At 48.3% G+C, this 13,060-nt stretch overlaps 1 protein-coding gene across 2 annotated transcripts in view; it reads right to left on the bottom strand.

Moving 5' to 3' along the window:
- HIP1 (huntingtin interacting protein 1) overlaps positions 1-13,060 on the bottom strand; it is a 70,136-nt gene that overhangs the window by 26,165 nt on the left and 30,911 nt on the right. For both annotated transcript variants that reach the window (XM_035139067.3, XM_060268459.2), the window contains exons 2-5: positions 4,595-4,658; positions 4,221-4,363; positions 2,647-2,703; positions 674-754 (exon numbers count right to left, since the gene is read on the bottom strand). In XM_035139067.3, coding sequence (XP_034994958.2) covers positions 674-754; positions 2,647-2,703; positions 4,221-4,363; positions 4,595-4,658 — 345 coding nt within the window. The remainder of the gene's footprint in view (positions 1-673; positions 755-2,646; positions 2,704-4,220; positions 4,364-4,594; positions 4,659-13,060) is intronic.

Here is a 13,060-nt window from a genome sequence, read left to right as displayed (position 1 = left end):
GGTGGAGAGGGAGCTCCAGATGTCCCTTCCCTCTGGCCTGCCCAGTCCTGAGGCCCATAAATCAGGGGAGGGCTGTAGCTCATGGGTAGAGCATTTCACTTTCATGCAGAAGGTCTCTCCCCAGCAACATCTCCAGGAAGGATGCCTGAAACCCAGCAGAGCCACTGCCCGTCAGCTGGGGCAATACTGAGCTAGATGGACCGATGGTTGGCCTATGTATAAGCAGCCTACTCTGTTCCAGCACTATCATTCATAGAATCAAAGCGTTGGCAGGGACTCTGAGGATCATCTAGTCCTACCCCCTGCAATGCAGGAATATGCAGCTGTCCCATACAGGGATCGAACCCACAACCTTGATTATCGGCACCATGCTCCACCCAACTGAGCTGCCAAGTCAGTTTTAAAAGGAGTGATCCACAGATCCACAAGACAATTCAGGTTGCCCCATCTGCATGAGAATTCAGACCCACAACGCCCTGCTGCTGGTGATGATGTCGCCTCTCCTGCCGACGATGGCATCCAGTTCCCAGGTGGGGCTAAATCCTGCATCCCCGAGGGAGGCCGCTGCTGCTGCTGTCGCCTCTGGCCTTTTTGTTCCTCTGCCCAGCCAGAGATCCCTTGGGTACCCAGAGTGCTTTGCAGACGACTGGAAGAGGCAAACAGCCCCACTTACTTTTGTGTGGAACTCCATCTTGGTTCTCAGCAGTTTGAGGTAGATGCTGCACAGCTGCCCGTAGCCCTCGCTCAGGTGGCCCTAAGGGGGAGAAGGGGGCAGGAGAGAGTGAGGGCCAGGGCTGGCAGGAGGAGCTCTCTCCCTCCTGGGAATAAATAAGCATTTTCCACTGGGAGCTTTTACAGGGACACCGAAAGAGCATCTGCTTGGCATGCAGGAAGCATGCCCCAAGTCCAGCATCTCTAGTTGGAGCTGGGAAGTGTCTCCTACCTGAAGACACAGGGAGTCTCTGCCAGTCTGTGCAGAAAATATGGAGCTAGATGGACAAAGGGTCTGACTCTGCATAAGGCAGCTTCCTACAGTATGTTCCTATGAGAATAAGGGGCACCTGCTAAGCTACGGAGAATGTCCAAAGCTCAAGAGAAGTCTAGATCAGGCACAGGCAAACTCAGCCCTCCAGTTGTTTTTGGGACTACAACTCCCATCATCCCTGACCACTGGTCCTGTTAGCTAGGGATGATGGGAGTTGTAGTCCCAAAACATCTGGAGGGCCGAGTTTGCCTATGCCTGGTCTAGATGCTGCTCTGGCACACAGACTTGCATAAGCTGGCCAGGATCAGGGGTGAGGAGGGAGGGAGGGAGGGAGGGAGGGAGAGCCTGTGTGTGCCTGGGCACTATTTTATTTTATTTATTCAGGACATATTTATGTATTCATTTATAAAAATATTTGTATCTTGCTGTACCATAAAAATGTATCAAAGTGGTTTGCAGCAGTGAAACCAAAAAGCCATAAAATAATAACCAGAAAAAAATGTTTAAAAACATACATCCATTAACCCAGGCATCCCCAAACTGCGGCCCTCCAGATGTTTTGGCCTACAACTCCCATCATCCCTAGCTAACAGGACCAGTGGTCAGGGATGATGGGAATTGTAGTCCAAAACATCTGGAGGGCCGAAGTTTGGGGATGCCTGCATTAACCATTGTGGAAAGATGTATTCTGAATTGCCTGCATAGGCTTGGCGGAATAGAAAAGCTTTCAGCTGGCACTTAAAAGTTGGCACTGAAGGTGTCTGTCAAATATCTAGTGGCACAGTGTTTCACAGGGCTGAGCCGATGACACTAAAGACTTGGTTCCTTGTTTTTGTCGAACGAGCTTCGCCAACTCAAGGAACAACCAGCGAACCTCCTGCAGATGACCTCAGTGACTGAGCTGGGATATGAGGCTTCAAGTGGTACCTGGACCTACGGCGTTCAGGTCTTTGTAAATTCATACAAGGACCTTGGAACAGGCTCAGTAGTAGATGGGCTCAGACAGTGCTCTCTCTCTCTGTCTTACAACCAGTATCAAGCCAACTCACAGCTTCCAGGATGCGCAATGCCTTCCCTCGCCCACATTCTCATCCAGAGACTCTTGGGCAGGGAGACCAGCTTTCAAAAGGCTGGATCTCCTTCTCCACTGGTGCCTGCCCTCCAGAATTAGCAAGAGACTGAACTGGAGCACGTCTGGAAAGGCAGACTGGTGGGTGTGAAGAACTATTAGCAGCATATGCCGAGTGGGTGTGTGGAACACCCATCCACCCCCAACCCTTTGCCTTCCCAAGAGCCCTGAAGTCAACTCAGAAGGGCAACAGGCAGGTGGGGAAGGAGAAGGGAGCTGATAAGAGTAGAAGCAGCAGCAGCAGCAGCAACAGAAACACCAGCCAACTGTTCAGAATTGAACATGCTTGGCCAGCTGGCTCAAGGAATAGGGAATTTGGCAGGGAGCTCGGGGGGCGGGATGATCCAAATTTGGTTTGTTGAATGGGGAGTCCTGCGTGCCTCAGAGCTTCTGAAAAAGCATGTGCCATTACCAAGCGGACTTCCACACCTCTCTGCCCTCCTGATCCAAAGGGGAGGCATCGAGCTCGCTCCCTGACTCAGGACCTTGTCAGCAGATGAAGGGACTCTCTCCAGGCCCAGCCAGCACTTACCCACATACGGCTGGTGTCGCTGAGCTCGCTCTTGTACCTCACAGAGTCCTTCAAGACCTGCCGGAGAAAAGGAGACAAGGATTTTGATAAGATCTTCAGGTACTGGATGCCAGCGACGCATCTGTATAACCTGTATCGGGCTTGTGGTGGCAAAGCCTCCCATGCTGCTCGGCTGAGCTGGTGAGGCGGGACTGAATACTCAGCTGCATGGAGAACTACAGGCAGTTTGCAGTCCAACGTCTGTGAGGGAAAGGACAGGTGGAAGTCTGGCTGGGAATAAAACCTCACACAGGGGCAGCAGTATCCCAGGAGGGAGTCCTGGGACATGGGAAGTTTAGGGGACGAAGCAGCCCTGAGGTGGGGAAGCTGAAGGAAAGGTGCAGGGTAGGTACTGACCCCTAAAACTGGAGGCTGAAGGAAGGGGAGGTGGAGAACGAGGTTTGAGAAAAATGGTGCGAATGGCAGAGAATTGACGCCATCAGAAAGGGACTCTGGAGTGCTCAGGAGGCTGTTTAAAAGAAAAGGTGGCTCAAGGAAGCAATATGATGAAGGCAGTAGACTGGGAAGCGGGACCCTATCTCAGCAATGGGTAGCCACAGGACCACATGGAGCAGGTAGGGCGTTGTCATGCCTCGCACTGACCTGGGACCAGATTTGGACTCCTCAGGGTATGAGCCAGACACCCCACAGCTCTAGGAGCAGGCAGGGCCCCCTGGAACCAGTGCTGAGGAACCCCTTGAAGGGGTCAATGAACTCAGATGTCTGGGAAACCCTGGGGTGGCCCTTGCAGTGGGTATCACTTTATGATTCTACTTTGGGGTGGGGGAATAATCCATCTTTAAATAAATCCCAAAGACTTTTGCAACTTAAAAAAAATGATATAGAGCTAGAGCACTATCATAATGCTATAATTAAGCATATATTTATCTCAGATTTCCTTACAGGTTATCACCATTAGCTATATTACTAAATTGGTGGTGACCAAAAAGGGTTTATTTTTATTTTTTAAAAGTAACATTTCAGTATTGTGGAACTCCTGCCCTGGAGGCCTGTCAGGCTATTTCTTTATTAATGTCTCCTGAAAACTGGTTTCAACAAGGCTTTAGGTCTTCAGTTGTTACCTTTCGCTGCTGGCTTTTAAAGCTGCTCTGCTTCCTGAAACCTGGATCTGGATTCAATCTGATCTGCTGCTGCCTTAAACGATTTGTTTTTATAATGACAAGCAATTCCTTGATCATTTCTAAACCTTGTAAGCTGCTTAGTGTGTCCACGGACAGAGAAGTAGGGTAAAAGTAATGAATCAAAAGAGGGCATTGGTCCTAGTCGGCCCCCGAAAGAAAAGAGGTGGAATCCTGCCCCCCCTGCCCCAATGCTCTGCCACCAGCCTCTAAATGAAGGCCTTTTGTTGGCTCCACCCCAACATGGATTTCAAAGCAGGTAGGAGGGGAAATGGAACTAGCATCGCCCGCCCTGCATCCCAGCCACCCGAGTTCCACAAGGAGAAACAGGAAGCTGGTCAGTTCAGGACCTCCAGAGCAGAGAGAGGTTTTGGGAGAAGAGTCTGCTGCCCTTACATTTGGATGTCCATCACGGAGGAGCTTGTGGAAGACGTGGCAAAATTTCCAGCAGAGCACGGCATTGCTGGAGAGGGGCAGCCGGCCCACGACGGCCCAGAAGGTGTGGGCTCCTTTCTCGTGGTGCGTCCCCAGGATGCATGGTGAGAGATGCAGGCTAAGGAAAGAATTCCAAGGAAGGAAGCAATGCTTTCGGGCAACAAGCAGGCTCAAAGCCCAGCATCTACATGCACAGAAAACACACACACACTCCTAACACAGGTGCTTTGTTCCAGCTCAGCTTGGCCAGGCCACGATGGGCATTTTGCCCCAGCAAGGCAGACGCAGCCTCTGCCTCCACCTTCCCCCAAAGCTGCCAAATTCCAAAAGGATATTTCTGGCGTGTTTCTCTTTGACGGCAACTTCCTGAGCATTAATGGCCTTGTTGATGCTGACAGTCTAAAAAAGAAAGGAGAGGAGGAGGGAAAGCATTAGTAGGAGAGGTTGCAATTGCAGAGAAAGGTAACCCCCCTTCCCACAACCCTGCTAGCACCAACTGTGTTGTCCCGTCCCGTCCCCCCAAAATCTGTCAATCCCCACACCCATCTCTGAGAAGATTCTGGTGGGTCTCTCGCACTCAGCAGTTGCCAAGAATTGTCCCCCTTGGCACAGTGGTGAGGCCAATGAGATGGGCCAAGGGATGTTGAAATCAGCCCAACTGTCCAGAACATAGGCTGGCTGCGGAGTGGCTGCAATAACTCAGAGGCAGAGTCTTCGTCCAGTGGAGGCTGGAAGGTACAAACCCTGAAGGAACCTGGAAGCCTCAGAACATCCTCCTCCAGGCGCAACAATTCAGGGCAAGCTTCTCAGACCTCCTCTAATTTTCCTTAGTGGGACAAAGCACAGCAGCACCTGACTCCCAAGATGGTCCCCCACCCCCACCCCACTGGTACACGGTTCTTGGAAGCAGACCTGCAGCTGGGCATCATGGCCTGACAGCGAAAGACTTAGAATCACAGAACTGTAGCGTTGGAAGGGACCCAACCCCCTGCAATGCAGGAACCTCAGCTCAAGCATCCATGACTTCCAGGCACCAGTTCTGGCAACTAGGAATGGCACAGTTAGATGGGAGGCTGCACCAGCCTGGCTGTCTGCCAAAGTCTACAGGGAGATCCTGCCTACAGCTTTCTCTATGAGCAATGATGCACTTCAGCAAGAAGTCAGTGTATGTCTGGATGTGATGGAGGATGTGTTTGCAGACAAACCACCAGTGGTGGTTGAGGGAGGGGGCTTTGTGGTGAGGCTAAGATCTGGGCTGCCCTTGAAAATAATAATCCCTTATCCTGACAGATCCCCAGTTATCTTCTAGCATAGTAGTTTTCAGACCACTGCCCCTTTGGTCCCATAAGTTCAACCCCAGTGCCCACTATCCTACCCTATAAAATGTATTATTCACAATAGTGGTTTGCATGAGCCACTAAGAAATATAATAACACAATAATATTCAGAACGGTAACAATTAATTGCACATTTATTCAAAATCCAATTAAAACTATTTAGTTCAATTCAACAAAGCTGATGAACTTGACCCAGTGATACCAGCTTTTCAAAGTCTGATAGTCACTTACTCCCCCAGTAACCCCCCCCCGGGGGGGCAGTACCACCCACTTTCAGGACTGCTGGTCTAGCAGTTACCCTCATTAAAAAGCCACCTGCAGAAGACCCTGGCTAGGTCTACCAACTAGGTCCTACCAACACTATCTCACTTTACAGTGAAGTGATGTGAAGTGGATCTCTAATGTTCTATAGCAGAGCTTTTCAAACTATGTGTTGTGACATCTTAGTAGTGTGTCATGTGAACGCTCCCCGCGCTCCTCCCAGGGCTGGAAAGGAGTTAGTTTAACCTCCGGTGTTCTAGTAAAGTTCAATTACTCTGTCACAAAACGATGCACGTCTAAAAACTGTGTCACCAACATGAAAAGTTTGGAAAGCTCTGTTCTATAGAAATGAAATATTTAGTGTACTGTTATCCACAATCTTTTCCCCCCCAATGGATCTTATAACCATAACAAAAGATAACTTACATGAAACATGAAATAGCTTTTAGAGATCTGCAAAGGGTGTCACAATCATAGCTATTCCATGTATGGCACAGCGCAATACTCAGGAACATTCTGATATACAGTATAGAGAACATTTCCTAGCACAGGATCTAGAGAGGGTTTAAAGTACGCACTGGAGGTTTGCACAATTAAAGTGAATTAGAGTGCTCTATAGTGACAAACCCACCTAAAGAAGATGATGGACTTTTGCGGTTAGGAAAGTGATGGGGAAATGCACTGATAGGTGTGCGATGAACAAATAATTAACTGGAAGGCATGTAACCCACAAACAAGAACAAATGCTCAGCAATGACTGGACATGGTCTGGCCCCTGCATAAACTTTGTACACACAGATCAGGATGAAAGATTAATAAAGTGGCCACCCAGAGAAGTACAAGGACAGAGTGGCACAACTTTCCCATCTGTGGTCTGCTCTAGATGAGATAAACAAGTGTCAGAAGCTCAGCACAGAAGCAGCCTCGCATTTCACTGCCTGCGCTTCTCATCCTGACTGAGTAAACTGAGGAAATCTTACAGAGTGACTCAGCATTGCCCATCACCAGGCTCCATATTTGGATATCTTAAAGGGAAATCGAGATTTGCTCTTGCCTGCTACCAGGACTCACTAGTCCTGTCCTAAAGATCCCTCCAAAAAGCTGTGACTTTGCTTTGTCATACAACCTAATTTAGGGCTACACAGAAGCTCACTAGCCTCAGTATTAGCCACTGCTAAACTAGAGCAAAACATACCACCCACCCCAATATCAATTCAAGCTACATAGGGCTGGATCAAGGCCTTAGTCCAGGTACTGAAAGTGGGCCTTTCTACCTTCAAGGCATGCCATGCCCCTGGTACCTCTTGGTGCAAGGCAGATGTTAAAATCAGTAGCCAGTCAAGCAAACGGAACGTACAACATCACTGTAACATACCATGGTCCCCCAACAGCTTAACTTGGGATGGGGCTCATCTTGTCACAGTTCAGATCAGTTCAGTCAAACCTCTCAGTCAGATCTCCCCAAAGCAAACTTCTGTAGAAGTCCACCCAACTCTGCGTCACCTGTAACCATGAGGACACGCCACAGGATGCAGGGAAAGACCCAACATTTTAGGAAGGTCCTTCTAAGACTGTGTATAAACCTTATGGGGAGGTCAGAAAACTTCCAGGCAGGCATCAAAAACACTGGTGCTTTTCTCTTGAAATCTGCCATTCCTTTGGGGCTGTGCAGTGCCTTGCCCCTGAGAACTGGATTCTGCCTCCAAGGATTCTCGCAAGCATGCAATCTGGAGTGCTAGAATCAAATGTGTACCGAACATTCTGTGGAGAGTCACTGTTCTCTCTTCAAAACCACAGGGATCCCATGACTTTCTGTGAGGTGTTTATGCACCCTCTCTCCTGCCAGAAAATAATTTCATCATCTGGGGGCGAGGAGAAAAGGAAGCCTTGCACTCCAGCTGAGCTGACAGCTGCACTGTCACTCTGAAAAGGCTTCACCCAGGAGGGATTCCAGGCCCAGCTGCAGAGTCATGAATGAAGCCTCTCTGGCTGAGCTTGGGAGGGGGGTTAACGGTTGGGAAGGTGCAAGGCAATATTCTGGGGCCCTGTCTCCTCCCCTCTGCATCAGCTCGCCATCCCTTTCCTGGAAGGTTTATACACTGGACTTGAAATCCTCAGGGCTGAGGGTTTCCTGGACCCACAGAGGGAAACGGTCACGGCTCAGCTGAAAGGGTGGCATTGTCCAGCACTTCCTGCTCCAGCAGCTCTGTATGCATCAATTTCTGTAAAGGCAACGTGCAGGAAAATGCCAGCTTCATTCCACACCCGCCCGCCCCATGCACAGCAACAGGAAGCTACAGCCAAGGCAGGAGAGGCACCAGATGGGCTCATTGCAACTCCCCAGCTGCTATCACAACTGGCATGAGATCAAGAAAGAAGCCACGGCACTAATGAGCTCCTGGTCCAAAATTATCCATGGAAATCCCAGAAACCCAACTCTTCCTTATGAGGGACATCATAGCAATTTGTGGGTATTAAGCTGTTTTTGTCTGGCAAGGTCTAAACAAGGATAATGGCTTCTTCAAAGCAGTCTCCATCTCTCAAACTGGGTTCACACTTAGTGCTTTGGTGATTGATTTGCAGATGTGGTGCTTAAGATGCGCCACCAAAACTCTGCCCTCAAGAGAACACCAATCCCAGTATTAGAAACTCAGATATAAGCTAGGAGCACCTTGGATCTAGGTTTTGGTCACCACAACGGAAAGTCTATTTGCCAGGGGGTTGGACCAGATAGATGACCCTTGGGGTCCCTTCCAATTCCACAATTGTATGATCTCAACTACATTGCCTGACTGTAACTTGCGCTTACAACAATTCATTTGTCCCAGTATGCAAGAAGACAGGGGTAACTGGACCCACACCAGTAGCAAAAAGCTCCTGGGGAATTTTGAACACCTGGATCCCCCCCCCTGAATCCAGGGCTTCCCTCTTGTCTCTGAGTGCTTCACTGACGACCTCAAAGTTGGTGTCCAGTGACAAACTGAGCTAGGAGCTGCCAGGAGGGGGACAGAATGTCCACTGCTGGCCCTATAGCAACCTTCAGCACTGCAGCAAACCCACCAGTGATTATTCTGGGAAAAGCTGAAAGCTGGGAGGCTTTCAGCATCTGCCGAGAGTGCTTTGGGGCTCTGAGATCAGAAGGGGGGGGGAGAGACACCTGCAGCTCAAATGTTAAGGCCACAGGTCACATGCACCAAGCACAGCTCTGGCTCTTGAAGGGAGCCTCTGGCACAAAGCCCACTGAGAATGGAGGCAGACCTACCTTAGCTCTACTTTTTCCTCAACAAAATCCAGGTCTTTTCCTGCCTGCCCTGCAACTGCCCTTATAGGAAACTGGAACTACAAGCTGCCCTGAATCCAAGAAGCAAGTGGCAGTTTCCAAGCCAGGCAAGAGGGAGGACTGCCCTGTGCTCTTCCATCACTCCCGGAGTTATGACAGGGCACAGGAAGCTGGCCAAGCATCAGTTTACCAGTGTGCTCTGCCAAGGGCTTTTAGCAGTAAAGAGCCTTGGAAGATGCTCCCGCCCCCTTGCAGGCAGGCCTTCCTAGAGTTCTGGGGAGGGGCCACAGCTCACTGGCAGAGTGTCTGCCTTGCAAGCAGAAGGTCTCAGGTTCAATCCTTGGCATCTCCAGGTAGGAGTAAGAGGGACTCCTGCCTGAAATCCTGGAGAGCTGCTGTCAGTCAGTGTAGACCAGGGTCCCCAAACTAAGGCCCGGGGGCCGGATGCGGCCCAATCGCCTTCTAAATCCAGCCCGCGAACAGTCCGGGAATGAGCATGTTTTTACATGAGTAGAATGTCTCCTTTTATTTAAAATGCATCTCTGGGTTATTTGTGGGGCCTGCCTGGTGTTTTTACATGAGGAGAATGTGTGCTTTTATTTAAAATGAATCTCTGGGTTATTTGGAGGGCATAGGAATTCGTTCATATTTTTTTCCAAAATATAGTCCGGCCCCCCACAAGGTCTGAGGGACAGTGGACCGGCCCCCTGCTGAAAAAGTTTGCTGACCCCTGGTGTAGACAATTCTGAGATGGATGGACCAATGCTCCGACTTGGCAGCCTCCTATGTTACTGTGGAAGACACCATAAGCAAACTGATTTGAAACATGTCGTTATTGTTATCATCATCATTTTCTTATTCATTGAATTTGTTCATCGCTTTATCTTCGCCAGGGCAAACCAAAGTGATTTACGACCAACCTGGTTGTAGAGGAAAGTTTTTTGCCTGGTGCCTAAAGATATAACAATGGCGCCAGGTGAAACTCCTTGGGGAGAGAATTCCACAATGGAGAGCACTGCAGAAAAGGCCTGTTCTCGTGTTGCCACTCTCTGGACCTCTTGTGGAGGGGGCACACAAAGAAGGACCTCAGATAATGATCACAGAGTCCAGGTCAGTTAATATGGGGAGAGACAGCCCTTGAGGTATCTTGAACCATTTGAGGCTTTATATGTCAAAACCAGCACTTTGAATTTGGCATGGAAACTAAGTGGCAGCCAATACAGTTGAGCCAGGGATGCGGGTGGTGCTGTAGGTTAAACCACAGAGCCTAGGGCTTGCCGATCAGAAAGTTGGTGGTTCGAATCCCCGTGACGGAGTGAGCTCCCGTTGCTCGGTTCCAGCTCCTGCCAACCTAGCAGTTCAAAAGCACGTCAAAGTGCAAGTAGATAAATAGGTACTGCTCTGGCGGGAATGTAAACAGTGTTTCCGCGTGCTGCTCTGGTTTGCCAGAAGCGGCTTAGCCACATGACCCGGAAGCTGTACGCTGGCTCCCTTGGCCAGTAAAGCGAGATGAGTGCCACAACCCCAGAATCGTCCATGACTGGACCTAATGGTCAGGGGTCCATTTACCTTTTACAGTTGGGCCAGGATTGGTGTTCTATGCTCAAACCGTCTTGCCCCAGTGAGCAACCTGCTCAATGAATTCTGCACCAGCTGAAGTTTCTGAACCGTCTTCAGAGGCAGCCCCAAATATTACACATTGCAATAATCTAATGTAGAGGATACCAGAGCACAGACTACAGTAGGTAGGTTATCCCTGTCCAGAGAGGGGTGCAGCTGGGCTGCTAGCCAAAGCTGATGGAAAGCACTCCAAGCCACCAAGGGCACCTGAGCCTCAAGTGACATCAAAGGATCCAGAAGTACCGCCAAGATACGTACCTGCTCCTTCAGAGGGAGTAGAACCCCATCAAGAGCGGGCAACCTCCAATCCACCCAGTCTAGGGAACCACCCACTAACAGTGCCTCAGTCTTATCTGGATTGAGCTTCAGTTTATTGGCTCTCATCCAGCCCAGTACATCCGCTGCACATCTATACCAGAATAAGATTTCCAGGGGAGGTCCTCTTTTTCAAGAGATCTATAGAAAAACCCTAATGCTGCATTCAAATGAATGCATACCATTTAAATGGTGATAAAGCAGGAATTGAGGAATATGTAGAATGGCCACCGAAAGGAAGCTTTACAAATAATGTGCTCTCTGTTTACACAGTGCCCAACCCCCGGCAGTCACACGCAAGGTCTGAGCACTGGCACCTTCTGCACACTCCAGGGCCAATGGGGTCGCTGGGGTCCCCAGTAACAGCTGCTTGAAATATCTGGGAATTTTGTTATTTCTTTAGAGTGAGCCTAAACCACTTCATGCTCCAACAACTACAGTCAACAGTCCTGTGAGGCTTCACCTCCTTCCATTTGCCTCTTAATGTATATATACATTTAGTTTGGAAGCAATCAGATATCTGATTTACCCAGTGAAACTGCTCAACACCTAAGCTACGTTCTACCCCAACTTTTCAAAACAGGATATGAAAACAATTTAGCATTTTGCCTGTATCATGAATTCCATTGTTTGTGGTTATACAACTCCAAGGACATGTACTGACCCCCTCCCATTTTTATCAATCTCCACCCCCACCAATAAATTATTGTGTTTCTCTTCCCCTCCCCAAATAAGACCTCATTACAAAGCACTACAGTGGTTCATGGGTCCACAGGATTAAATTTCATCCTAAATTCTGAGCTCTTATTGGCTTTACCTACACACCGGAATTTACACCATAGGTGTCAAGTTTTCCCTTTTCTCGCGAGGAAGCCTATTCACCATAAGGGAATTTCCCTTAAAAAAAGGAGAACTTGACAGCTATGATTTACACTCATAATGCAACCTTGAAAAACAGATTTCAGACATGTACGTTGTTTTTCTTTCGACCCCTATTAAGCTGTTGGGGTACATTGGATCTGCCTCCACTACAATCAGAAAGTGAGGCTTTGGTGGTGATGTTACTACCAGGTGTCAACCGGTTGGCACTGACTCATGACAGGGCCTTTTCAGTCGTAGCTCTCCAGTAGTGGGATGCACTCCCTAATGAGGTGTACCTGTCTCCATCATTATTAACTTGCAGGAGGTCTTTGAAAACATTTCTATTTATCCAGATGTTTGGTGGCTGAAGAATACTGTTCTAGGCAACCATAAGATCAACTGATTGAAAAATGTTTATAACTTTTAGAATTTTATTTACAAAATGTAACTTATTTCAGCTGTATTTAACTATAATTTTAAAAAATGTTTTACTGTTTTAAATTTTTTGCTTTGTTTTTGTTTTAAATGATACACTCATTTGGTGCCTGGGACATCTTGGGGAAGGATGGGATATAAATTTGATAAATAAATATTTGCTCAGAGGCTGGTATTTCACCTCTGTATCTTCTGTTTTCTTCTCCAGAGCTTCCTAAAAGCCAAGTGAAGGATTTAAGTTAACATAGTGGGATCACACGAAAGCTCATACCAAAATAAAAACTTAGTTGGTCTTTAAGGTGCTACTGAAGGAATTTTTTTATTTTGCTTCGACTCAGACCAACACGGCTACCTACTTGTAAATAGTGGGATCTAATAGCTTTTGTGACATACTATTTTATTCGGAATACAATGGCAATTTTTTTAAAAAAAAACACACCTGTCAGAGTTGTATTCAACTAAGTCCCATTCAGAGCAGGCTTGCTGGAAATAATAAACCTGTTAGTCATGTTCATCAACTTCAGTGGGTCTACTCTGAGGAAGACTAGCATGGACAACCTCCTACCCCTTAACCTGGAATCATTTTGAAATCAACCATTAACTTTATTGGGGCTTGTTGGTTTATGTAAAACATGTTGCAGAAGGGTCTAGAAAATGTTCTGGAGGGAGAGTGGTCAAGGAGCTCAAGCAGC

The sequence above is a fragment of the Zootoca vivipara genome, chromosome 14 (assembly GCF_965207765.1).
Source record: "Zootoca vivipara chromosome 14, rZooViv2.hap1.1, whole genome shotgun sequence".
NCBI lineage: Eukaryota > Metazoa > Chordata > Lepidosauria > Squamata > Lacertidae > Zootoca > Zootoca vivipara.
The sequence above is the reverse complement of the archived record's forward strand: the minus strand, read 5'-3'. Positions and strand labels throughout refer to the sequence as shown.